General features: G+C 41.4%; 2 protein-coding genes across 6 annotated transcripts in view; one reads left to right on the forward strand and one right to left on the reverse strand.

Moving 5' to 3' along the window:
• Positions 1–702: 702 nt before the first annotated feature.
• On the reverse strand, positions 703–8,211 carry DNAJC25 (DnaJ heat shock protein family (Hsp40) member C25). The gene is made up of 4 exons (XM_040091008.2): positions 7,870–8,211; positions 6,733–6,885; positions 4,351–4,821; positions 703–1,404 (listed from the first exon to the last, which is right to left on the reverse strand). The coding sequence occupies exons 1-4, from the start codon at positions 8,179–8,181 to the stop codon at positions 1,282–1,284; spliced, it is 1,059 nt and encodes a 352-aa protein (XP_039946942.1). The 5' UTR covers positions 8,182–8,211; the 3' UTR covers positions 703–1,281.
• Positions 8,212–11,900: 3,689 nt separating this feature from the next.
• ECPAS (Ecm29 proteasome adaptor and scaffold) overlaps positions 11,901–27,644 on the forward strand; it is a 63,723-nt gene continuing 47,979 nt past the window's right edge. For 2 of the 5 annotated variants that reach the window (XM_040089294.2, XM_040089297.2), the window contains exons 1-5: positions 12,235–12,327; positions 19,441–19,571; positions 24,058–24,174; positions 25,766–25,884; positions 27,003–27,155. In XM_040089294.2, coding sequence (XP_039945228.1) covers positions 12,300–12,327; positions 19,441–19,571; positions 24,058–24,174; positions 25,766–25,884; positions 27,003–27,155 — 548 coding nt within the window. In that variant the 5' untranslated portion in view covers positions 12,235–12,299. Of the gene's footprint in view, positions 11,975–12,234; positions 12,328–17,920; positions 18,018–19,440; positions 19,572–24,057; positions 24,175–25,765; positions 25,885–27,002; positions 27,156–27,644 lie in introns of those variants that run through there. The other 3 variants (XM_040089295.2, XM_040089298.2, XM_040089299.2) reach the window with 3 other exon arrangements.

A 27,644-nucleotide genomic window follows, 5' to 3' on the forward strand; every position in this document is an offset into this window, starting at 1 on the left:
TTGAACAAGTGGCTACGAGGTGTTACATCTCCAGCTAGGCATAAAACTACAACACGTGTTTTTGAATATGTTATTTTAAACAGAAAACTGAAACATTTCAAAAATGTGCAAAAGGTCACAAGTAGCAAGTTCAAAACCTGCACTCCCAGAACCAATCTCCACAAAGGCAGCTAACAAGGCAGTGTTTTCAGCAGTTTCCTTCTAAGGAACTCACTTTTACAGGTGTGATGATCAGAGAAAGACTACGCTCCCATCTTCCCCAGTAAAATTACTGAAGAGGAATAAGGTAGCAGAAGCCCTTTTACCAGCAAATCACAGAAAGTGTCTGACCTGTGCTGTTACAGAGCAAACCACAGATTGCTGTTATGCATTATTTATTCTAAGTACTTAGAGGTCTGATCAGAAGAGATAAATGTAATGAATACTTAAGACTTAGAATTTAAAAGCTAATTAAGTATGCATATATAAATTTTTATTTACATAAGGCATCAAAATTGCCCTTTTTAACAAAAGGGTCATTCTTTCCTTTAATTAATACTTTGGTGAAAGAAATGTCACATTTAATAGAATATTTACTGCTATACTTGTTCTGAACAAGCAGGTATAATCCAATGTACAAGACGAAAAACCACAAAATATCCAAGCATACTGTTTCATGAATTAATCTGTAGAACAAAGAATTAAGGCTTGCTTGCATCACAATGATGATCAATCATGCATCATTTATTCCCACAAAGAATAAAATCCATTTCCAAGTGAAGCAGGAATAGCAGTAGTCTTGTATAATCCCCATATTGTTTACACGAAACAAAACCAATTTGGCATCTTAGAAATTAGATTGGAAAGTAGGGGGAAAGAGAGGAAAACAGAAAATGGTCCTTGCTTTGGAATCCTTTATAAACATTTTCAGTTTCCACCTGCAGGAACCCTTCAGTTTAAAGAGGAAAACTGGGACTTGTCAAAGTTTGAACTAAAAACATTTTCAGAAAGACTAGAGTTATGGTTTTATTGATGATGAATATCAAGTATCTAGAAAAAATACATTGTTTGGAATAATGAATTCCACACTGATATCCCCAAGTAAATGGCATATATACATTAGGCTGAGCCTGTTTAATAGGTGATTTATAAAAATGGTAAACCTGTATTATGCTTCGGCCTGATATAACAGTTCCTGAGTTTTAGATCCCTGCTAAGCCACAGCAGACAAAACTCTGAATGATGCAATGAAAAGGTTTGCAAATCACTTTCAGCAATAGTACACATTTTGTTCAGCAAATTTCAATCATCAATAAAAGTCAGTCTTCCAGGTCCTTCATTTTTCATCCACCGCCGGTATCTCTTCCATCGGGGATCCATGGCCATCTTCTTCTTTAACTCCTCCTCTTGTTCTCGTTTATACACCTGGTAAGACAGACAGAAGTTTTTAATAAGGATGAAGAAACAGCTTAACTGAGCCTCAAATGGGGTGTGTTTATACTTCATTTATTTGCCAGCTTATTGCTCTTACAAAAGACTGGAATGCAGTGCAGAAGCAGACCCCAACCAACACAAAGCATTGGAACACCTGCAGCCCAAGAACCTAGTGATGCTCAAGATGATTTGTGCTTTTGCTGAGTAGAACTACCTTCCTGTAACCTCCAAAACATTTTTTTGCTATATAAATAGATGCTCAATGAACAAAAGAAAATACACACTAAACAATGGCTAATATTCTAAAAGGCTAACCTTGTGAGACCCTTTCAGCACACATACTGTTCAAAGCAGCTGTTCAGCTCTTCATTTTAGCTCTTCATTTTAGTTCTCCCTTTTCAAAGTCACCATCTAACAGAATATTAGTATAGAACTTTTTGTTCCCAAGTAAGGTTCTCAACAAAGTTCAGAATATCTCAAAGATCCCTGCATCCAGTATTTACAGTACTAAAAGATAAACAATTATATTCTGTGAAGAAATGGTGTCACTGCAATGGAATCTACAGTTACCAGCAAAGTCAACAATCTTTAAAAAAAAAAAAGTCAAAAAAATGCAACAGCATCTGCATTTTTATTTTGAAAAGCAGTTTATGTAGATGCAGCCAGCATAAATCTCAATACTATCCATGATTTTATCATCTCAGTGTCATGTTACTTAGTCTGACTCAAACACCAATAAAATTAAGTGTTCTGCTATGCACAAACAAGATTTTTAAAATACATTCTAGATGGCTACATGAATACACAAACTCAATTCTCAGTGAACATAAAGGTTTCAAGAATCATTAGGAAACAGTAGAAATATTGTGGAGGTCTATAATGCACCTGTGTATTGAATTCCTGGTCTTTCCCATCCTAAAACAACAGTGGAAAATTGAACAGTATGTAAACAGACATCTCCAGTGATGAAGGAACAGACAAGCTCTTGGGGAGAAACACTACAGCGTTATTTTTCAGCCTACAAAATACATTACTGTTTCAAGCAAGGATATGGCAGTGGTACACAAAAGCACAGCTAGCATAAGAACAGAATAAAGCATGATTATTCTCCATTTCCAGAAATCCTGGAATGAGCAGAAGTCCAGGTGGCTTCTAAAAAAAAATCCTCTTCTAACACCTTCTACAAGAATTGATGAACTCATGACCAGATGGCACAGCAGACACTGAAAACTTTAATGCACTGGGCAAAAACTCATTAAAGCAATTACCTACAAAGACACTATTTCCTCTTCAGAAAGCCACAAAGCTGCAAAGTATGTTGGATAAATATTACTACAGAGGTGCACCTGTCATGCATTTGTCAGGGAAAATCAACTGCTGGCCACCACAGCGGTGGTGTGAGCTAAAAAGACTTCCCCTGTGGCAAATAACAGTAGCTCTTCCACATGCAGTGACCAAAGTGTCCTTAGTTAGAAACTGCATGGATGAGAAAGCAGGGCATTTTTTTCTCTACTACAGGATATCCATCCAATCTTTTTCCATATTAACATCTGCTTTAACTGGCAGCATTACTCAGTCTTTGGACTTCCAGATTGTTTTCTAGCAAATGCATCCTAACTGAACATGTATACATACCTGGCAGCTAATCCTTTCCTTACATTAACACCTATTTTACTATTTTCCTCTTCAACTTTGTAGGGTAATTCACCCTTGTCTGCCTTTGGAGAAACATTCTCTTTTCTCTGGTGTCCTGCTACCATCCCATCTCTTTTCCCAGCACATGCAGAACAGCAACACCACCTCCTTTTCCTCTTAAGCAGACTAAGTTCATATTCTCATGTTTTCCTTTAGAAACCTCCCATCCAAATGGCCCACAGATGCATCTCTGTGGAACAACAGAAGTGTTTTGTCAACCTGCCATGCCCCAGCATCCCAAGTAATTCTGGACTGCAAATTCCATGCTGTGGCTGATGTTCCTTCTCTCCTCTCACAATTTTTTTTTAAAATTATATAGCGACTATCTAGTATTGACTATTGATTTATTGACTATCTACAGCTAGAGTAGAAGTTGTGCCCAATGGAGGTTTTAATGCCATCCTTACTTGAATATACAGCACTGTAAGAACAGTCCATGATTCACCACAGGCCAAAGAACTATCAAAGGACAAATGGGAAAACCAAAACAAAACAGTAAAAAACAAACAATCAAAACCCCCTGAGGCAGGAATTAACAGCTTAGAAGACTGAAGAAATAGGAGTTTCAGGCAATTCAGACAATTCTTATTATAAGTTATTACTGTTCGGAGAACAGACAATAGTCTTCAACTTACCATAATAGCACACTGTTATTATTGCTCTGGGAGTGCTGGATAACTAACATTAGTTTTTCCACTAGGGCTACTGATAAGTAACATAAAGAGAAATTTTCAGTTTCCCTGAAGCTGCTGGATGCACCTTATTAAAGACTAATTAGCAAAAAAAGATAAATATATGTAAAAGTAGCTGGAACCAGTGGATGAACAGATAATGAGGAATACAGTGGCATTTTTTGCATGTAACAAGAAGAAACAGTGCATGCCCGAAGAAAAAGTTCAAGGAAAGGTCACCTGTAATACTGAAGCACTTAGTCAATAAAATCACCACAGACCCCTTCAGACAACTCTCTAGAATCATAATAGGACTTCCAGCAGGGGCTGGATGCATGCAAATTAGCTCTAGGAAAAGTGATATTTCTGTATCAGCTAGGAAGTATATTGTAATGAGTATGTATGATCATGATGGAATAAATACCCCACTGTAAAGTTTCACGACACACATTCAATTTGAGGATATATGCTTTGGGTGTGTCCGGTGCTGTAATAAGGAATACCTGCTTTCCAATATTTCAAATTGTGTTAAAAAGTTTATTTCCTGGCCGATTTCAGTATTACTACCCACCTCATAGTTTTCTCGTATCCATAGCTGCCGTTCAAGAAAGGTCTCTTTCTGATGATCTTCCAGACTGTCAAACTGAGACTGAGACATTTTCATGTATCTTCGTATGATATACAACTTCTCTTCCACACCATACTCCTGCCCTTTAATAGTGAAACAATAAATCCACCAGCAGTACCAAACTATGTATTTGCACCAGTAAAAAGGAGCAAGAAGGATCTGAAATAGAAGGATATCATAGATTTTGGGTTTCTGATAACCACCCTTTATATCTATTTTATTTTTAATAATGTCTTTGATAATTTCTTCCTCCTCTTCACGAATTTCTTCTTTAGACCGCCTGTTCTTGCCTTTTTCTTTAGTCTTGTTGAGTAAACCTTGTTGCCTGGCAATCTCAGTAGCTTGTATACGGTATTTTGGCACAGATGCTAAGTAGTTGATAGCTTCATTGTAACTACTCCACCAGCTGAAGAACTGTAATTTAAGAACAGTAAAAGTAAAAAACATGTTTTAATACAGATGCATTCCTATTTAGGGGTTTCCCAGGAAAGGAAAAAGTAATGCTGTCACACACTTTTAACCACCACAGTTACATTACAGTAATGGCAAAAAAAAGTTAACAGTAATTCTGTGGTATCACAGAAGCTACAATCATCCCTCCAGACTCAGTGAAGCACCTGGAAAATGGATGTATAGAAGTGTATCTCACAGCAGTTCATGATGACAAGGAAGGCCAAGCAGACACTGTTCTGAAGAGTTTTGCTCCCGAGTAGATGGCAATCTCCTGCAACTTAAGACCAGGCTGTGCCAGCCATTCTCAGAAGCCCCGCCTCTTATATTTATAAATATAGGAGCTAGTATATGAACATTTAAGTATAAAATTGTTATCCATTTAAAACAGTTCACTGAACATAGACAAAGTATATGACAATCTCATTAGTCTGACAGCGTCCACTTTACAAGACTCAACATACCTCTCTGATCTCCAGCTGCCGGCTGTATTTCAAGAGAGTTGGGGAAAAAAACCCTAACAACAAACCAGAAATATACTGTCTGGGTGAACACAGACTCATACAACATCCTGAATTGGAAGAGACCCACAAAGATCATCAAGTCCAACTGCTAGCCCTGTACAACACAACCCTAAGAATGCTTCCTTCTAAAGACAGAAGAAGCACAAATTACTTGCTGAGAACAGATACTGTTGCCATCTAGTGTCTTGTAAATGACTTGAGATGAGACATGAAAAACATGGAAGAAACTAGATAGGAGGGAAAAAGTTAGCAGCTCACTTTCATTCTTGGGACATCCAAGCACGTCTCACTGAAGCAACTTTTTAAACAATGACGCATTTCACACCATTTACCAAGACAAATTGCAGACCCACTATAAACCCACTATACAACCTTAGCAAAGGCCAAGAAGCAGAAACAACAGAAAGCAAGATGGGCAAACCAGTTTACACAGATGCTTACACTGAATCTAGAACCATTTGGCAGGTGGACTCCAGGGAAGTGAGTGTCTGCACTCACAGACAAAGTAAGATATGAAATGAAAGTTTGCCATTGGAACTAAATCTGAAGAGAAGTAAGATATTTGGTTGAATATGCCATTAGAATTTATTATTCCAAGTTTTCAAATTCTGATCAGCATACTTTTTATTCTAACTTCCAATATCCCACTAAACACTGAGCTACCTGCACCACAGCATAGACGAAGAGATCTTCATCTCTTAAAATTCCTGGGTATTTTAAATGATGTTTTGAACCAGTGATTTAAAAGATCCTAGAAAGTTATGCATTTTCATCCTCTTGTCAACAACAGCACAACTGTTTTCATTACAACACAGGGGGTTTTCTTGGCCTTGGATCTACCACCTTCAGAGTAAACTCTGTTGAACTGAATCTGCTTCTCTCCTGGCTTCATCTATGTGGCGTTTAAAATATACCGCAATGCAACATTCACATTTTAGTAAACTCCTGATATTCAGTCCTATTGCCTGAACTGAGTCTTGAATTCAGTTTGTTACTAGTCTGGTTTTTTTTAAATTTACTCATGTATCTTGACAAACTGACACACATTATTTGGGGCACTAGTCCTGCCTGAGCTATCCTGAGCCTGCCAAGAAGAACTGAGTAACTTCTTCAGAAAATATGCACCTTGTCTCAGCAAAATTAAAAGAAACTGATCTCTACCTTTGTTTAAGGTGCTAAGTACCTCCTGACTTCAGGATTTTTATAGACACCATATGGAACTGGACAACAGCATACAGGAACAGGGCTCCTCACCGACACTTTTATTAAATGGCACATTATGAGAGCTGTCACTACTTCTCTTCTTGTTCAGAAACTCACAAAGCAGTATGATGGAAACATGAAATTTTACCTGAAACACGGAGATGGCACACACTGTAACCAGGATCACTATTGTGACATCTACTTTGGGCGCCAGTCTCCTGCTGTAGTAGTGGTAATAATGCCTGTAATACTCTTCAGGATGATCCAGCATGTAGTCATAATCTTTACGTGTTTCTTCATCCTGCAGGATGAGATGAAAAACTCATTCAGGTTTAAATTCCTGCTTTCACTTGCTCTATTATACCTGTGTTTTACATCTCATTAAGGACCATGCTGCTGTAAAACTGGAGAGCCCAAGTGAGTATGAAACAGGAAATTTGTCCTTTTGCCATATTCCTCATTAACTTGTTCTCACACTTATCTGCCCATGCACATATGACATACCTAGCTTAATAAGCAGGCACTGTGCAAAGGCATTTAAAACTAGAAAACACACAAGTAACTAAAAATCCGCAGAGTAAGTTGTTTAACTTCAGAATAGGAAGTCCAGATGGAGTGGAGTTAATAAGTATTGCTCAGGACAAGATTTTCAGACCAAACAACCTATTAGGAGATTGTTTCACAAAACTTAAAGGAATTAATTTACAGGACTATGGAATCTGTCCAATGGAAGGCCAATTCAAAACCTCATTGTTTTCATGTTCTCTGAGTTTTTCATAATTTTCCTCCATATAATTGTGGTAAGTGAAATTTAATTTTGCCAGGCTCAACTGCATTCCTTTCAAACTCTGTTCCCCCTTCCCCTTGGGGGAAAAAAAAAAAAAAAAAAAAAAAAAAGGTTCCCTTTCCTAATCCCTTGTAGCCTTGAAACACTTAACAAGTCTCCTTCTTCCCTTCCTGGGTTCCATCTTTGCCAAGTCACACATGCTTTGCCCTGAGAAGCCTTCCCTTAACAGATTCCATACGCTACTCGAGTCACTGCTACTTTAAAAGGTATACCTCCAAGATAAAGCCCAGTAGGTTGGTTATAAATAAATAAATAAATAAACCAAATAAATTTAAAAAGTACGAATTCTAGACACAGAAGGATTTTCAAGAGCATTCCATCCTCCTTCCCGTACTCTCGGGCTGGCTACGGAAGGAGGATTTTTCGGGGTGTTTCTCCTCCCCTCCCTGACTGCTTACCGGAGCGGCTCCGGCCGTGGCGGCGGTCCCGCTCTCTCACCTTGAGGGTCTCGTAGGCGGCGGCGATGAGCAGGAACTTCTCGTGCGCTGCCTGCGCCCCGCTGCCCTCGCCGCCCGCGGGCTCCCCGCGGTAGCGGTCAGGGTGGTACTGCCGGGCGAGCTGCCGGTAGGCGCGGGCGATCTCCGCCTTGCTGGCCTGCCGGCTGACGCCCAGCACCTCGTAGCAGACTCGGCGGCCGCAGTAGAGGCGGTCGCTGAGGCCCCGCGCCGGCCGCGGCAGCAGCGCCGCGCACAGGCACAGGCACAGCACCCACCGCCCGCCCGGACACCGCGCCGCCGCCGCCGCCGCCATTTCTCCGCCGCCGCCACCGGGGCCGGGCCGCGCTCCGCGCCGTGCGCGCGGCCGGCGGCGGGGCCGGCGCGGGAGGGCGGGCGCGCGACAGGGGGCGGGTCGCGACACAGCCCGCGCTCGGGGGTGGCGGTGAGCGCGAGCGCGGCCTGTTCCAGGCGCCGAGCGCTAGGAGGGGTCCTTTGTCCCCGATTTCTCAGGGGCCGCTGCCGCCCCGTTCTTCCAGCCGGCAGTGTGCCATTGCGTGGCGCCCACGCCAACGGAATCCTGGGATGGCTTCGGAAGAGCACTGTCAGCAGGTCGATAAGGTGATCCTGCTCCTCTACTCAGCCCTAGTGAGGCCGTATCTGAACTGCTGTGTTCCGCTCTGAGCTCCTCAGCTCAAGAAAAACACGGAGGTACTGAAAGCGGTCCAGAGGAGGCCGCAAAGGTGATGTGAGGTCTGGAGCATCTCTCGGATGAGGAGAGACTGGAGGAGCTTGGCCTGTTCAGTCTGGAGAGGAGACGACTGAGCGGGGATCTCGTTAGTGCATATAAATATCTCGAAGCCGGGTACCGAAAAGGGTGGTGCCAGACTGTTCAGTGGTGCCCAGCGATAGCATGAGGAGCAAAGGCCATAAACACAAGAAGTTTCACCTCAACGTGAGGAAGAACTTCTTTACACCGAGGGTGGCAAAGCACTGGAACAGGCTGCTCAGGGAAGTCATAGAGTCTCTCTGTCTGGAGATATTCAAAACCCACCTGGACATGTTCCTCTGTCACTTGCTTTAGGTGACCCTTGCCTTGGCAGGGGGGTTAGAGTATGTGAAAAGTGCATATTATATGGCTCTACGCAAAATATTTACTATATGTATTATGTTGTATTGATTGTTAATGTTGTATTAATATTTTGATAGTATAGTAAATGTAGTTTTGTAGTTAAAATGTAGTTTTTATGTACCAACCACAGGAAAACGTAAATCTTTCAGAGAAAAAGGAATTTACTACTTCCTTATCAGAAGAGACCAACTTCTCCTGCCTTGCTTAGCCCTGAAGACGCCATAGAGATTAAAGGAAAAAAGTGATACTAACCAGAGACAATTCTTTGTTTGAATGGAATTTATGCATCATGTATGAAATGTATGAATATTCAACAAGCTATTGTTTTTAAGAGATAATCCTTTGTTAACCGGGGTCCCTTCTCCGTAGCTTTTTTGCTCAGGGAGGCATCCAGATGTCTGTAACTTTGTTTTTATTGTCTCGTGCTGTCCTAACCCTAATTGTTCAATTTTTTACTCTTAATTCTATTTTTATAACCATCTTGTTTACTATTAAACTATCAAAATTTTAAAAACAAGTGATTGGTGTTTTTCACAGAGTAGATGGTCTCCACAGGTTCCTTCCAACCCCAGTGATTCTGTGGTTCTTCCAGGGAAGAAACCTTTGAAGTACTTCCTGAGCCTGTACCTGGTTTAGACTTTCTCTTGGCAGAACTCAGGGTCTGACTCTAGCAGTGTGGAGATGGATGGTGGTTGCTGCGACCTCTCCCTGAAAAGCATCTCTTCTGGAGAAGCCGCTCGGGTGGGCGCACAGGCAAGGCACCCAAGTCCACACACGCACACACACCACAGCTAGCTCAGTGAGGAAAGGCAGGCAGGGTCTCCTGTGTACTGTATAAAGTTGCAGCACACTTTATTTTGCAGACCCAAGGTTTATTTTGCACGCCCAAGGTTTCAGGGACAGAAGGACCCAGAGCAAAGGAATGTCCCGTGTTAAGTATGGGGTCAGGAGCCAATGGTCTGAACACAGGGGCGGTATGAGGGCAGGACAAAAGGCAATGACCTCTAGAGAATATGGGGCAGACCATCAGTGAAACCACAACCAAGGGGGAAACAGTGAAAGGAGAAACCTTCTTGAACTGGGGACAGATATGAACAACAGAAGTGGGCAAGGCCCATGGGCCAGTGAGGAAAGCAAAACTGAGGTGGATTAACATAAAGAGCACCCTGCGGGGAAGCCTTTTTTCTCATCCTCAGCTATATGAGGTATTCTCAGAGCCAATGGTAGATTCTTCCAGGACAAAGCTCTAGAAATTTCCCAGACAGGCTTAGCAGTGTCCACATCTGACCACCTGTGATGTGGGGTCCAACGCAACTTAAGTGGCAGTCCCATGTTGGGTACTGACCTGTGCACCCATCTATGGCCCAGAATCTCAGGAATGCTCCTGCTGCCCGAAACCACAACTGATAGGTGACCTCATCTATATCTAGAAGTATCTGAAGCAAGGGTGACAGATTTCCACCTGAACACACAGAGAATTTCTTTACTGTGCAGGTAACTGCACCTGGAACAGGTTGTCCGAAGAGGTTGTGGAGTTTTCCTCACCTGAGAGATTCAGGAACTGTCTGGATGCAATCCTGGGCTATGTCCTCTAGGGTAGCCCTGCTTAACCAGGGAGGTTGGACCAGATATCCTTCCAGCCTGACCCATTCTATGATTCTGTGTAATTCTGTACACACCGCTCCTTGAAATGGTGGCTTTATAGTAGGTCTGCCCCCTGTGTTGTCCTGTACCCCAAGACTTCTCTTGGAAAGGAGGATTACATCTCAGCTCTGGTGTAACCAGCAGGAACATCTCCTCAGTGTTTGACCTTTCCTAGGAAAGCAGATACAGGCTTGATGCTGTAAATAATCACCACAAAAAAGCTTAGCTCGTCAGAGAGCATGTGCTGTTCTTAAAGCTAGAAATAAGTGTGCCTCCTGTGTGGCTGGTCTCCTCTGCCTGTCTCCTTTTTGCACTAATAAATGCTTATAATTTCCATCAATTGTGGATGGGTCCCAAATCTGCTCCCTCAAAAAAAAACCAAAAAAACCAACTTGCTCTTTGCAGTTCAGTAGAGCCCAGCCTCTCAGCATTGGAGGCTGGGAGTCAACTCAGACCCTGACCATAAAAAATTGTGGTGGGCTGTGCTCGGCTGGGTGGCTCTGGTGCACACCAAGCTGCTCTATCACTTCCCCTTCTCATCTGGATGGGACAGAGTGAGTAAGATGCAAAACAACTTATTGGTTGACATCAGGCAGTTTACTAAAGCAAAAGCAAACATTTATGCATGGACAAGCAAGGAGGAAGAAAATAATTTTATTCTTTATTTCCCACCCGGAAGCTATATCTGGCTGTTTAGTGGAGAGTGGAACTTCAGGATGCATAGAGGTTGCTCTGGAAGGCAAACACTGTAAAAAATGCTTTTGTCACCTTTTTCTTCCTGACTCGAGAAACAAGCCATTCCTCTGACACCTGTCACTGACACTCACGTCTGCCTTGGGACTGGCCCTGGAGACGTCGCCAGCTGCCCCGTGCCACCTGCAGGAAGCAGTACGGGAGCTGGAGAACGGGCGCCACGCTGTCTGCTTCACGAGGTGCCCTAGCGACCCCTTGGCTGAGGCATCTTGCCAACATGCTCCTTACAGAGATCACATATGGCATCGCGGAGTTTCGGAGAAAGACGTAGTGTGGTGGTCTCTCTGAGCAACCCCAGAACGGCAAGCGAGGATTTCGACGGAGCGACTTTATCCCTTCGGGAAATGGCTTTGGAATAGAGGCTCGGCAGCGCCTGCGGCGGCGGCGGGGCGTCGCCGTGCCGCTCGGTGGGCGGGGCCATGCCCGGCCGCGGGCGGGGCTCGCCGCCCTCCCCCTGCTAGGTCACCCACGGCCGCGCGGGGGCGCCTCACGCCGCTCCCGTCCCCTCCCGTCCGGTGCCTGCGCTGCCGTGCCGAGCTCGAAGCCGGCGCGGCCGCCATGGAGGTCAGCGCGGACTCCGGTCAGTGCTGCCCGCGTAAACCTCCTCCTCGGGGCCCGCGGGCGGGGCGGCGGCGGCGGCCGGGGCCGGGGCCGGGCTGTGTACGCGACGGGGGCGGGCGGTGGGGACGGTGGCTCTCCCTAAATATAAACTGGTGGTGACAGAAGAGCGGGCGCTGCCACTGGCGAGCGGAGCTGCAGGGAGCAGGACGAGGAGGAGGAGGAGGGGGTGGAAGAGGTGGAGAGGGAGGAGGAGAGAGGCAGCTGCCGGCCCGGTGCTGGTGCCCGAGAGGGGTGGGAGGTGCGGAGCGTCTCACGCCGCCTCCCCTCCCTCCCCAGCCGGCAACATGGCCGCGGCCGCCCAGGACGAGCTCAGTAAGTGCTCGCGGCGCAGGGACTCGCAGCGGGGGCTGGCGGGCGGGCGGGCGGGCGGGCGAGCCGGGGTTTCCCCACAGCGGGTCTCCTCTGCGGTGGGGCCCGGCCGGACGGTGACGGCAGCGGGGTCGGACCGGCCCTGGGAGGCCATCTCGGGAAGCGGAAACGGGGAGCAGCGGCACCTCCCGCATCCCCGGCCCCGCGGCAGGCACATCGGCTGCGTGACCTTGTGGGGAGATGGCGGCGGCTCCTGAGACGGAACCTGGGGTCGCCGGTACCCCGGTGCAGGGGGAGCGGCCTCCGCCCACCGCTCCTGAACGGGGGCAAGCGGCAGCGCCTCTGCCCGTCGGTGCTCTCGCCCTGCGTTGTGCGACCGCCGTGTTTGAACCACGGCCGCCGTGTGTACACAGCGCAGGCTTGGTACGTCCAGGGGCGTGTTCCCCCAGTGCCCTGAGGTGCTGTGCCGGGTGGTGGGTACGGGAGCGCATCGCGGCCGCCCCTGCAGCGCTCGGCACATGACCGGAGGTGCCGCTGCCACCGAGCATTCGAGACGGCGGAGCTCGGCCCTGCCTTCTTGTCACCTCCAGAGCCCTTTTTTCAGAGACTCTGGGAGAGCACACGATCAGCTGCTCTTTGGAGGAGCTTATGAAACTTCAAAAAAAGTGGCTTTTCTTTCCTTGCTTTTCCTAGCCGGGTATTAAGCTGGTTTTTATCTGTGAAAGAGTTAATAGCAAGATAGCATATGACTCAGCCAAATGAGAGAGCCTTTGGTTGCCCTGAAATAGTACTTGGCAGTCGTCAGAGAGGAAGGGCAGAAGAAATACTTTGAGCATATTTGAGCACTATTGGCTTTCAATACTAAAGAATTTCTGTGTGCTGTTTTTTTGTTTGTTGGTTGATTTGTTTGTCTTTTAATTGTGAGCTTCTGTGTAGCTCACAATCCTAATTCTGCTCTTTGTTAGATGTTACTGGAACTAGGCTGAGTGATATGATAATGGTAGGGTTGTCCCTTATGTAGCCAAGGTTCTGTGGTGGAGTAGAGAAGAGTCTTGATCCTGTACTGATCCTACAACTGGAAGACCCAAATGCCAAGCTGTTTTTTCCATTGACAACTGGGATAAATTGATGTAAAGACAGTGGAAGCTCTCACTGCTGCTGTAAACCAAGAGATTTTGTTGTTAGTTTTACAATGCTGACGTGATTCCCTTTGGTGAAACCAGTCCGTGTGAGATCTCTTATTTGTAACTCCTGGTTTTTATCTGTGTGTAATCCAGCTTTCCAGGCTCCAAATCTGATCCTGTAAAAAATTAGTCCTCAACTACGTGCCTATTGTACACAGCTGTTTCTCTTAAAGCTGGGCTAGAAAGACAAATGTCTCAAGACTGAGATTAATCATTAATAATGTCATTCAGGTTGTTTGTCCACTGCATCCTTCCAAAATGAGGGAGTTTTATTGGATTTTTTAGAAATCTTTTTTGTTTGGGTGGGGGGAGGAATCTCCTTTTGGGTTTGTTTTCTTTTTTTTAAGTTTGTTTTTTTGTGGTAGCTCCCTGTGGCTGAATAGAAAGTACCATCATCTTAAATAAAAAACAGATTAAAGCTAATGAAAAAGAGTAAATTCATGTAGAGAAAGCGGGAAACTAAACCTCCATGGTGGCTTACTCTCTTCTGATACACCCAAATAGTTAAATTTCAGCATATTTGGAAAGAAATCCTTTCTTTTATAGGATGATGACTAGTCCTGAAATAGCAAGAGTAATTGCCATCAGTTTTAAATTGAAAAATTAGGTTTCCTTGCTTTATATTTACATGGCTATAGGAAACTTTCATCTATAGCCCCAGTCAAACATGGAAACTCTGTAAATGCTGTGTAACGGATGCTTCTCATTTTAGAGGACAGGTTGTTTGAAGGCAGCATAAGATATGGCAGTTTAAAAATTAATGCAAAATCAGTAAATTGTCCCTAAAGCCGTAAGATTTCAGATACAAGAGAGGCAAGTTAACTTCAGGAAATAGTAGTCATCCATTCAAATGGAGAGCCTGTGCCTGGCATATTGCAAATTATTTGGGTTCTGGTGTACTAGTCAAGCTTTTACATAAGCTTTTCTATAAACTGAAAGAATAAGATGGGAAAAAAGACCATAATATATCCCCCCTCCAATAAGTCTTCCTAGCCTTTTCCAGCCACATCTTGTAAAACAGCCTGGTGACTGGCCTGTTTGTACAAGTGCTCCCTTTAATGTTGTTGGCACACAATGGGTTACTGATAGAGACAGGAATAGCACCAGCAAATCCTGACTCACTATTTGCTGCTATAATCGTACTATATATGTTTTCTGCCAGAGTCTAATAACATTTGAATGAGAATTTGACTCCTATTTTAGTAGTTGCACAGCAGATGAGAACTTTATTCTTTCTTCTGCATATGGAATAATTCAGAAGCAGTTGCTTAGTTCTAGAGGGACAAAAGGGTGTGTTAGAGCTTTTGCTTTAGCAGAAACCTGCCCCTAAAACTACCCCTGCCATCTAGAAGGTGAAGTTGAAATGCTTTTGTGCCCAGAACTCTTCATTTGATGTAGAGCGCTTTGGAAAAAATGTGGGGGGATGCTTGTGCATGTAATAGTTCTACAGAGTTCATGTAATAGGGGAGGGTTTATGGGGTTTTTGTTTGATTTACTGAAACCATTGCAGAAATTACTTATTTTGTAGCAATTCCACCAATCTGTCAAACTGATAATTCTCAGGAAAGTGAAGATAAATTCTGACTTCATGCACAGATCTGCTCTGTTTTGCCAAGGACTCAAACACTCCTTTTAGTTCCTCAGATGTTTTGTGGTCAATAGTCAAACTGTGAAGTACAGCTAGTCTGACATGTCCTAGCCCCAGCAGTTTCTTCAATCAATTTTCATAAAAGGAAGGGTGTGTGTTTTACTTGATACTCCACTACACAAATGTGCATTGCTGAGGGGTCTCTGTAGAATAACTAGTGTGCTGTACATAATATCCATAAGTGCCAGAGGGAGGTGTTTTGAAATGGAACTGTGCTTGGCTGAACTGAGAGATTTCTGTGCTAAAAGTACAGTGGCATAGCTACCTCAGTAAAGTCAAGCTTTTTTATATTTTTTTAATTTTTAAAAAAATTAAAATAATGAGGGTAAACTCTTTGAATTCTTGGCTTTATTGAGGTATCTATTTCACTGTTTATCCACATTTTCATCCTTTATGTGTCTTTCTCTCAGATCTCTTTGATGGGCACCATGTCAGTATTTACCAAACGGAAGGAAAAGGCATGTTTTGTCTGTGAGCAGGCTATGGGTTTTTACTGTTACCTTGCGTGACCACAAGGTCAATTCTGAAGTGACAAAACTTAAAATAACTCTGACCCTTTTATGGATAGTATTGCAGGATTTAGAAATTAGTGTCTTATTGTCAGAGATTGTCATGTAGAATTTGTATCCATTATCTGTGTTTTTAAAGCAGTTCCTTTTATTTTTTTGTCTTTGCAAGGTTATTAAGTGCTGAAACCTGTATTTCTCCATGTAGTCTTAAATGAAGATTGGAAAGAACCAGAAGTGAAACATGCATTTTCTCACAGATAGGTAGCTGTATTGCCATGGTAACTTGGGAATTGCAGATTCCAAATACACCATGTCAGTTTACACAGATTGGACACTGGTGTTAGAAGTAAGGATACAAAAATATATCTTGTTTTGCTGCCCCTTTGTTTCTTTTACATACAATGAAAGGAAATGTTGTCTTCATAGGCAATACCTTTTATTCGAGTCTCTGTGTTTATCTTTGCCTTCTTGTAAACACTTTTTTTTCTCAAGAAAGTGCCATAAAATCGGCATTTTTTTTGAAAGTACTGCACAGCAGCATGAAAAGAAGTGGTTATGTCAACATACATGAATAACTGTTTCAAATCCTGCATGGACTTAGTTGTGCGTATTTTAAAAGTAAAACTACTACATACCGATTTTTTTTTTTACTCATGCACCTTATTTTTTGTTTTGTTGTGTTTTTTTAATCCATAGCAAAATGCTAACTGTCATAGCGGTGGCACACGATGCTTCTAAGATTGGTTTCCAGTTGCTAAGGCTTTTTCCAAACAGTTTTTGTCCTTTCTAGCCCCCTCCCTCCCTCCTTGGTATGTAGTCAGACATCTTGCCTTACTTATTTCTACTATCAGATAAGCTCCTGAAATTGTAATTGTGTAGTTTTTCAGTTGGGAATTGGGGCTGTAAAGTCAGATGGAGAAGATTTTAGCTTTATACATAAAAAACTTTGGAAATGCATGATGTGGGGAATTGAGACCAGTTGCAAGAAGACTGTCTTGTTTGATGTCTGGTGCAGAGTGGTCTGCTTGCTGGCTGAGGCTCAGTGGAGGCTGTGAAGAGACATGAAGGAGGGAAAGACACTTTCCTCATGCCAGCGAGGAGGTCTGCAGGACACATGAAGACAGGACACAGCACCTGAGACCCAGATACTTCCTCCACAGTTACTTTCCTGGACCAGTGTGTGTGGTGCTTTAAATCTGTGGTGTTTATGCGTTCCTGTAATGAATGCTGTCAGCTTGAGAAATGGTCTTAATTGTTAGTAGAACAAAAACCGTGGAGGAAATGTTTGATGTACAATACTTGGGAGGTTTTATAGCTCTTTGTTTTCCTGTCCCACTGCTATGGATACAGCCCGCATTAGCAGCATGGGAGAGTGCTCTGACAAACTCCTAACCAGTTTCTTAACTACATCCAGGTGACCAGTATCCTTGAATTTGGTGAAGGGTCTTTCATGATTATGTTTAAGGGAAGAATATCTGATGGCAGTATTAGGGCTTAACTGACTTTGCAGCAGAGGTTTGAGAAAAGTAATAAACTTATCTCACAGGCAGCATAAAGAAAGGGCTAGATTTTTGTCATCCTAATCTCTGTTATTATTGTTGTCAGTATTATTATTATTGTTATTATTTCCACCATTCTGGTTGCTGCTTGAAACAAGAGAGCAATGGAGGAAGCTGGAAATGGGGCAGGTGCTTGCAATTCAGTGCATTGCTGCATTTCCTGAGTTCACTTGCAAAGTGATTTCTCTGCCTTTTGGGAGGTGTTTGTGTAGTTCGGTGACTACCAACAAATGGCTTTAGAACTAAGTTCAGTTTCCTTACAATTGTTTTTGACCTATTGCTATGTGAAAGAACATGTTGAGAAAGTTCCTCAGTTGACGTATTTGAGGATGATGGATCTGCAGTGTTTTCCTGAAGTTCTACGTTCAAGGGGAAAGATATGATAGTTTTTGTTAATTGTTTGAGTATTTTCAGCAGCTTGATGTGACTTTAGTAGTCCCTTACTGCTTGTGAGGTAGTGATACACTAAGGAAGTCTTTGGATGGGGGCTTACTGGGATGGGAGAGGCGGGGGAAGGATGACACACAAAGGAAGGTGAAAAGAAATTAAATGTCATGATTTTTTTAAAAATTGAAACATGAGGTAAGTGTTATAAAGCCATTGACTAGCTGACAATAAATGGTCTGTGAAATCTGTCTGAAACATGATTGACTCGTATCTTCAGTTTATATTATAGATATAAGTACACTACAAAGTTTTGGATTGTAGTTTCCTTGACAGTAAAATTTCATTGTCCTCAGTCTGTTCAGCTGCTTGTCATATTTGCTCAACAGAAGATGGAATCTTGGAAATGGTATGTTTATGTTTAATCTGCATCTGGCAGCGAAGGAAAGATGCTAAGAGTGCAGGGATAGCACAGGTTTTAAAAACAGGACAGTAAAGGCTTCTGAAGCTAAATCATTATAGGTTTGCTGGTTAGAGCTGTATGTGCATTTCAACACATTGTTGAAATGCACATACACATACACATTGCATTTCCCTTTTGTTCACTTTGGTTCTAACCATATCCATTCAGCTCAGTCTTTACTGCTGCCCTGTAGGAGTGCTTTTTTGCTTTTAATTCCCCCCCACTGTAGTCCTTTACAGTCAGCTTGATGATTCTCCTCTGCTTAAGAAGGCCTCTTCTTGGTCTCCTTCTAATCTCAGCTTGCTATACGTCACTTTACATTAGTCTTTGGGGAAATGATTTCTTCCTTGTAGGATGTCTTAAGACCTTTAGCACTTCAAAAGCATTGGGTCTCCTTGCTGCCTGTGGGTCTTGGGCTCCATTGCTGCAGGATGAAAAATAGATGATCCTGGTCCTATTTACAAGGACTCTTCTTGGTCCAGCTGTTGGGAATGCTGCTGGGGAGGCTTTGCTTTGTTTCTGGTGTAGCTGTTGGGGCAGCTGCATGCTGTCACTTAAAGACTTCTAACCTTGTTTTAATAAAAACAAATGGTCCTCAGCCTTTTGTGCTTGAGCTGTTGACAGAAGATTTTGTTGTCATCTGTTTTTGTGAAATGATTTTTTGTTCATTCCATTCTGGGTTTGGGGAGTAGATCATCTGGCCGGAGGAAGGTGAATTAAAACACTCCAGCCACTTTGTGGAGTGATAGTAGGATCACACATGATCTACATTTGTCCTACATGTCCTACATTTCATGCTTGTGCTCTTACTCCTGTTGATGATAGTACTGTCTCTTTGAAAATAGATCAGCTACTTACAGCAAACAAGTAACTGATTGAGCCAATGTTTGTTCAGATTTTCTGGGAGACATAAGTGCCCCAGTGGACAAGTGCTCGATAGGTTATCCCATGTCAGGATGTCATATGAATACTTCTGTAACCCTAACTTGTGAGTATCAAATTTACCCTGGAACAGTTCAACCTTCAAAAAGCTGATTTTTCACTCTAGCTTGTTTCTTGTGCTTTCAGGTATGTGGACTGTACAGGCAAAGGCAGCCTTAATTGTTTTTGTCTTTGCTAGGAGAGGTCTCCATGTGCTTTTGAAGGCTAGTACTGGAAGCCATGAGGCTGGTTTCTCCCATCAGTAGTTTTCTCAGTGTTAAAAATCTGTGATAAGTGATGTTGAGATATAAGTACTGTAATGACATTGTGCTGCTTTTCTTGTAAGTCCATTAGGGGATGTTCAGAAAAAGTTTTCTTGCTACAGGAATTTTGAGTTTCAAACAGTTTCTCTCTTTTTTTTTTTTTTTTTTTTCTAAATTAATTGCAGATCAGCTGGAGCGCGTGTTCTTGCGTCTCGGCCATGCAGAAACAGATGAGCAGTTACAGAACATTATTTCCAAATTCCTGCCCCCTGTTCTCCTCAAGCTGTCCAGCACACAGGAAGGAGTTCGCAAAAAGGTAAAGATACACTGCTGATCAGCGAGAAGGAAATGCCCATGTTGTATCATGATTTGCTATGCTTGGATGTTCTCTCTTTGAGGAAGAATTATCATCACCGTAGTAGAGAATTGGTTCATTACACCTGTTACAGCTCAAACAAAACAGTCAGTGCTTGTGTCAGCATGGGCTTTGCAGATGTGTGGAGGCTGTATTTGTTTCCACTTGAGGTCAGCTAGCTCTGAGTTAGCCTGGGACCCAGGCTTATTGCCATAGGAACAGTTGCCTTGGCTTCCAGGGCTGTTGTGCTTCCACCTGACTTAGGACACATGTGAAGCAAGCTTGCTTCTGTGCACAAAATACCATGCAGCCGTACTCATTGATGCCATTCACTTGGTTAATAACTGGAATAAGAGCAAGAACCAAGTAATTTTGAAGATGGACTGTGATACCTACCTGAAAAAATTCAGTTCCCTAGTACAGAAGATAGCTTTATCACAGAATTTATTCAAGTACCGTAATATGTACTTGAATGACCAAAACTGTTTGGTTTTTGCCTGTAACTAGGCATAAGGAGCAAAGACAAAGCAGTTTTGGAGGTAGAATTTAATGTGTAACTGGGGAATTCAATATCCTGCATTAGGTTTTAGTTTTGATAATAGGAGTAGACTGGAATGTTTTGGAGCAGAGTGCAGATGAAGTGTTGGGGGTTAGTGGTGGAAAAAAAGCTTTTCATAAGTCCCTCTGCCTTGTAGAAATAGGGAAATGATCGAACTATCACTACATTTATAAGCAGATTTTAGAACCTGCAAGTAACTGTAGCATAGATTTTTCCCAAAGCTCTGCACAAAAACATGGCTCTAAGAGCATTTAGAGCTCTAAGGCTCTAAAACATGAAATTGGATCCATGGATGTCGTGCCATTCCACTGTGCTGAAGGACAGATACTCCAGCTCGGATGGGGTGTACTTCCTTACCCTGTGTACTTGAAGCTGTGAAAAAAGGCATTTAACCAGATGGTGAAATTTCTTAGAGTATCTTTGTATGATCTTTTTTTCTAAGCTGGGATGTGTTATCAGTTATTTTGGAGTGTTGAAAGATTCAGAAAAGAGGGAGGACTAGTCTTTTGAAAATTAAATTTTAAGGGGCCTCTTGAAATCACGCAGCCTACTTAAGAGTGTATTGTAGTAGTAGTTAGTAGTTTTTGCATTAGAGTGAATAATGAAATAAAACTTATTTCTTCTTCCTTTTAGTTGTTTAAACTATTGATTTTCTTCCACACCAGATGGTAATAATACAGGCAATTATAGCACTTCCATGTACTTCTTGATATTTGTGAAATTCATTGCAGCCATCTAGATTGCCCTGAATTCTGCCCTTGCCATATCAGTGAAGGGCATTTGACTTATTCAGTATTGTGTTTTCATTATAAATTCAAAATGTAGAAAGAAGGCTCCATATGTGTTGAATTTTTAAAAATTTTATATTTTTCCCATAGCAAAATAATTTATCAGTGAGACAGAGGGGTGGACTGTGAGTGTTTTATTCTAATTGATATCAGTGAACATATACTATGTAATGTATAACCTGTAAGTAAATTTCTTCCTTGTGCATCTTCCTCTTTTCCATTATTTCTGTTGGTACTCATCTTGTGAATCTGCTTGCTTCTATATGTTGTTTTATGCAGTGGGAAAACATGCTAAATGGTAGAATTCTGCTGCCTTTTCAAATACCTAACTTTCCATTGCTAATTTTGCCTGGTGGATAACTAAGAATATGTTTGTTGTTCAACACCAGCTTAAATCATGTTAAAGCAATGTAAGCAAAATGAAAACATATATTTTTTAACATGAGCTCTCAAGTTATTGGCAAGCTAATCTAATAAAGCTAAGAAATGAAATAGAATGGAAAGAGAAGGGCAAACTCTTTATTAACCCAATGGCTCCTATTACCAGTAACAAAACTGACACCCTATGTCATGTTTCTCTTCTGCAGTGATTGTTGTGGTTAAAAACCCATAAACCCACTGCCAAAAGCAATAAAAAAGTGTGCCAATATAGTTAAACATGCTTTAAAAACAATTATATGGATTGACAGTGTAGCTTTTGACAGTAGAGATATAAGCAAATAAGAATATTTGTGTGTTGTGAGTATACTGCTAAGTGTAGAGCATGGCAGATGTTCAAGGACTTCTTTCACCCAACTTTAGAGGCACGATTTAGTTCACAAATACTGTGGAAGGATTGACTGTGTTCTAATTTCACTTTGACTCCCCAGACTAACTTTGTCCTCATGCTTGTACTGCTAGAATAAAAAGGGGGAAATCAATTCCATTTTTCTTCCTGTTGCCTTAATGTATTCCTTTGTTGGTTTTATTGCTGCCCTTAATTTTATGACTATTAGGTCACTATCACTGCAAAATTCAGTAATTTTAACTCATTGCCCTCACACATTTTCAGATCTAGGATGTAGTCTAATTGTGAGGATAAGCTTGTAATGCCTATACCTTCTTAATTCAGTTAGGGTGAAAGAGTAATCCCTTTTCAGACCATAGTTGGTCAAATGAGTTAAATTTTACTCTGTCTTCTATGAAATCAATTATCCTAGTGGTGTCACACAAAGAACTAGTCCAGGGTAAATTCACTCTGCTTCTTCAGATGAGCTCCAAGAAGTGTTTTTACACTGGCAGCATTTGCCCCAGACTGGATACTGCTGTCACTTTAAATGCATCCTATGTGAAGCCTGCAAAAACAAAAGAAGTCAAAAGTGCAGACTTTTCTTGAATCAGGTCTGTAGAGTACTATTGGTGAGATACTTAGCTCACTTACTTGACACTAATGATTAGAGAAACCCTCACACGTACCCAAATCCCAGCCACATCTTTTTTCACCAGCCACCATTGGTAATTTGTATATGTTTCTTGAGTTCTGTCTTAGTATCTGCTACCCTTTCTCAAAGACATCTGTGCATACAGATTTTTTTTCCTCTCTAAAATACTATGAATCTGTAATGGTTGCAATAAATTTACAGTAGCACAATTTAGTAGTTGTCAGTTCATGCTTAGTTCATTGGTTCAACTCTGGTTTGAATCACATGCTTGCACTCAGCTCTTCAGTTTCCCTGGATTATAGCTGGACGTTATTTTATTTGAGACCTAGTCATGGAGCAGATGTAAAGATGATGTTTAGGAGGCTGCTCATATGCAGCTCAGCGTACATGTGGTTCTGCAGTTTCCATTACGGGCTTCAGTGACAGCAATTTAGGTGCTTTTTTGGTGTGCTGCGAGCAAGGCAATGATTCTTGAAAACACGACACCCTGGCTTTTTGGCTTGAATTGCTTCAAGTCAACATGAATCTAAGACTGTCTGTGTCTGGTTTTAATGGAAGTGAACTGATTTACATCTAATGTCACTTCCATTTTTTTTGCGCCACTTTTTCTGAGAATCTGATATATCAAAGTTAGCAAGCGAGATGCAGATGTTCAGTGTGATTTCTCAAAATGGATAATTGTTCCAGAGTAGAAATTGTAGCTTTTCGATTTCCTTCATTCAGTTATGATACCTCCATCAGGAGATTTACAAATGGCACTTTGGTGATGCTGAGAAACTATATAAGGGGGCTGTAGAATCATGTGATAATTCAGCTTGGAGGGGACCTTAGGAACTCTCTAGTCCAATCTCCTATTTAAAACAGTCAGTTATAAGTTCAGTTCAGGATTAAGGTGAAGATTTTAACAAGATGGGTCTTGGAAAACCTCTGAGGAAAAAGACTGCACAAACCCTCTGGGTCCCAACCACTGTTTCACAGTCTTCATCATGAGGGAATACTACAGTGCACCTCTCTTATTTCAAGACTCTCTAGCCCCGGTTTTGCTTGCTGTCTGTCAGAGCCCAGGGTCATTCCCCTTGAGCAACTGCCTGTTCCCACTGGCATTACTGCTGGGGCTCTGCCTGCCTAGGCAGGACTGCACATTGCTTTTGCCTGACATTCACAACACTCCTGTTGGCTTCTCCTCTTATTTGAAGGATTTCGGTTCTGTAATGTTCCACTCCAAACAGTTCTCATACACTTATTTGATAACTTTATTATGGGTGGGGATTTATTTTTTGGGGGTCTGTTCTGTGAACTGGAGTTGTTCTGCAGCTCGATATAGAGCAGCAATGCAGATTTCCAAGTGAGAGCTGGATTTGACAAACAGTAACCAAACTGTGGAGAGCACAGGTCATTTTCAGTAATCCTTTCTTTCTTGTATTTCTGTTGATGGATGTAATTGATTGTGGTGTGGTTTGGGACTTCTGTGTTTGTCTTAACAGTGACGTGATTTCAGTATAGTACTTAAAAGATAGTACATGATGGCTGCTGTTCTCTTACAGTTTAAATAATCTGTCAGATCAGGCCTGATTTGCTTATACTGATGCCTAATGGGCTGAGCTTGATGACTGGACCCTGAAGTAACAACATTAGTGGTGGTTCTTTCAAGTTTTTTCTTTTTTTTTTCCTCCTCTCAGGTCATGGAGCTGCTGGTTCATCTAAATAAGCGCATCAAAAGTCGACCAAAAATTCAGCTTCCAGTAGAGACATTGCTAGTTCAATATCAAGATCCTTCTGCGGTGTCATTTGTCACTGTAAGTGTGTGTTCTTCCAAGACTGTTTGCTGCTTTTCTTTAGAAAGCAGAATATTCTTTAAAACTCCTGTCTTTAGCTCTGTCAGTTTTCTTGACAGAGTATGTAATTATTAAGGGGTTGATGTTGTAAGAGCTTTTTTTGTACTCAATTTTCTAGTCTGGTGTGGGTGAAACTTAGTTTCATAAAGCATTTTGCTGTTCACGTTACTGACAGTTATTCTTGATATTTCATGATTGCATGAATTGTCATTGCTTGTATTATAAAGAGTCTGTTCATTGGTAGAAGCTGCATTTTGCAACCAATCCTTATCTTGCTATCTCCAGGATCAGAGTTCTACTTAAAACACCTTTATCTCTTTGAACACATGAGGACCTGTATTTTTATGTGGTTTTAGGGTCAGGACCTTAGCTGATGCAAGATGAAAAAAATGTTATTTTATAGATAATGAAACTTTCAAAGATTATTTAATTAAATCTAATTTTAAAAGTGAAAATAGTTTTAAAATATTTTTCTGAAATTATGAAACTGTGACACAGTTTACATTTCAGTATTTCAGTTTTAATAGATCTGTTGCAAATCATGTAACAAAAGTGATTAAATCATAGGGAAACTTTGTACTTTTCATTTTAATGTTCAGTCCTATGTGTAGCATAAATTAAAAATATAACATTGTAGAAATATGTGGAGAAATATTTAGATTTTAAACAGCAGTGTCATGCATAAAAGTAATCTTAGGTTATCCTAAGCAAGTGGCATTATCTGTAATTCACTTTTTAGAAATGACCAAGGCTTCAGTAGTGCATATGTTTTGTAAAGCAAAATGAACCATCTTGTTTAAAGACATACTTGACAAACTCTGCATTTGGCTGGACTTGTCTGAAATGTCTTTTCATTCATGTATCTCAGCGATGTATATTGCTTTGCATCATAAGGCTTCATAGTATTTTAACTCAAGTGTCATCTACAAAGTAGTGTAGTGCACTACAGCATTCCTCTTAGGCACTTCTTTCAGCCAGGTCATCAAACACAACTCTTACCTCTGCCGTTCTTGGCTGGATTTAGATGAACAGCATAACAGTTATCTAGTCCAGTATTCAGTATTGCTCTGCTGTGCCGTCCTGTCACTGGACTCTTAACTGCATTTACAGGTTTTAAATAAGGTGATTTAGAAACAAGTTTTCAACACAAATTTTGTCTATGCTGCTGACTTCGTATTTATTCCATATTGTTGTCTATTTTATTTCAGAAATAGGTAAGAGAGATCATTACATTTGCTTTCTTTTAAGCTGTTGCTTAGTTGCAGATGCTTTTGGTGAAATTGGCAGTGAAAAAGGCAAACCAAAGCGATTTTTTTTCATTTTTTTCCCATATTTTAAAGCAGAGGCCCAGCAAGACCTGCTCTGAGTAGTCCTTGCTGAGTCTCTACTTTCGTGGCTGTCAGTCTGATAACTCCTAGACTTGTTCTTACAAGAAATATGTTGTTTCCAGTACACAATACCCAATTATGTAACAGGATATACAAGAAGCTTTTAAGGAACACACACTTCTTTTCCATTGCTGCAATACTGTGTGCTTTTTCTACCCCTTTAGAATTTTACCATAATTTATGTTAAGATGGGATACCCCCGTCTGCCTGTGGAAAAACAGTGTGAATTGGCTCCAACCCTTCTCACTGCAATGGAAGGGAAACCTCAACCACAACAAGACAGGTATAACTATTTAATCTTGGAGAGAATTTTGTTGGTATTGTTTTAGTAAAATAATTTACATCAGTTGTTAAAATATTTCTTTTCCTTAGTGCTGTCTTCATTACTTAGGATGTTCTTAGCATGTTGAATTTGGATCAGTAATTCAGTCATTTGGGTGGTATAAAAAATTCTTATAGTCTAGTGCTGTAATAATATACAGAATTGGCATCAGCAGACTTGCTGTATGATAAGAGGTCTGTGTTATGATGGAAGTGAAATGCCTGTCAATATCCCCATGCATCTTCGTCAAGTTCTGGTTTCCAGCGTAAGGCCAGACCTTTAGTAGATACCCTCTGACCAGCTGCAGGAGCAGCACTAGATGTCTCAGACTGGCCTCTTTAAACTGAGAGGTAGTATTTCAAGTAAATAGGAATTTTAGCTAAGTTGTAATATGTGAAAAAAAAAGACCATTGGGAATTGCTGTATACTAAGAACCTCTAGAAAACTGTTGCTGATGGGCGTGGTTCTTACCTACACTGAGATGAGTTTCCACTGTTCTGGCATTGGAAAAAGTCATTAAAATCATGTCTTCATTCACTCTACATATTGTGGTGGTGTAAAAATATTTTTAAATTACATTACTGAAAGGTTTTGCAGTAAAATCTTGCTTCCATTCACGAGATTATTGTGAAAATACTTGGAGCTTGGTTTTTCTCAGTTGAAAAGGCAAGTACATGAGTGAAGAGAGCTGAGGAAACTCTGGCTGTACTGCTATACAACCAGTGTATTTGCCAGTGTTTCTTAAGGATGAGACAGTCCTAGACTGTTGTTTGTGACATAATCATGAAACTACCAAAAATCTGGACAAAGACAATGACTTTATCTCCCTAGATGTCGGCATGCATGCAGACACATGTTCCATTTTAAGGACAGAAGGCAATTTATCTTCTGCTTTTCATTTTTAAGTATCTCAGGTGGTAAATAGAGGCCACTGGATTGTGAATGTGTTTAACTTTTGTTAAGATTTTCTTTTTTTGCTATTAAGGACCAGGTTTGTTGTAAAAGGTTTCTCTTTTGTATGTTATAAATAAACAGTTTTTTTTTTTTTAATGGTTGCAGTAAATGTAATTGTTTTTCAGCCTAATGCATCTTCTAATACCAACCCTTTTTCACATGAAATACCCTGCTGAACCACTGAAAGCAGCAGCTTCTCCATTTAATCTTGCTGAAAAACCAAAGACTGTACAGCTGCTTTTGGACTTTATGTTGGATGTTCTTCTTATGCCTTATGGGTGAGTTGATGCCAGTCTTCTCTAGTATTGATGTGTTCTTTATGTGTGAAACAGTACAAATTATACCCATGAAAACTAATTTAAAGTACACTATTACTTCCTGGCTCAAATGAAATCAGTGGAAAGGTACAAAGGAAGTTGGTAATTTCAAGAACAGGATTGCCATCTTCCTTATTTTGCAGAACATCTCTTTTCTATTTAGCTAGGTGTTACACAATTCTGTCCTTACCTCTTTTGAGATCAAAGTGAATCTATGAGATGTGTGAGCTATCTGTTAAATAGGCAACCCTTTCAAATAGAAGCCTGACAAAAATGTGTGTTCGTCTTTCTGCAGTTGAATTTTAAAGCTTATTCCTCTGAGGTCATAAGCAAGAATAATCTCTAAAAACTTGTGCTTTCCAGAGTTTAAACTTTGAATAAGATTTGTCTTTTGTCTGTCTTCTGGTGAAAAATTATCAAACTGCAATGATGTTGTCTAAGTGTGAACAC

Source organism: Hirundo rustica, chromosome Z (assembly GCF_015227805.2).
Source record: "Hirundo rustica isolate bHirRus1 chromosome Z, bHirRus1.pri.v3, whole genome shotgun sequence".
Classification (NCBI taxonomy): Eukaryota; Metazoa; Chordata; class Aves; order Passeriformes; family Hirundinidae; genus Hirundo; species Hirundo rustica.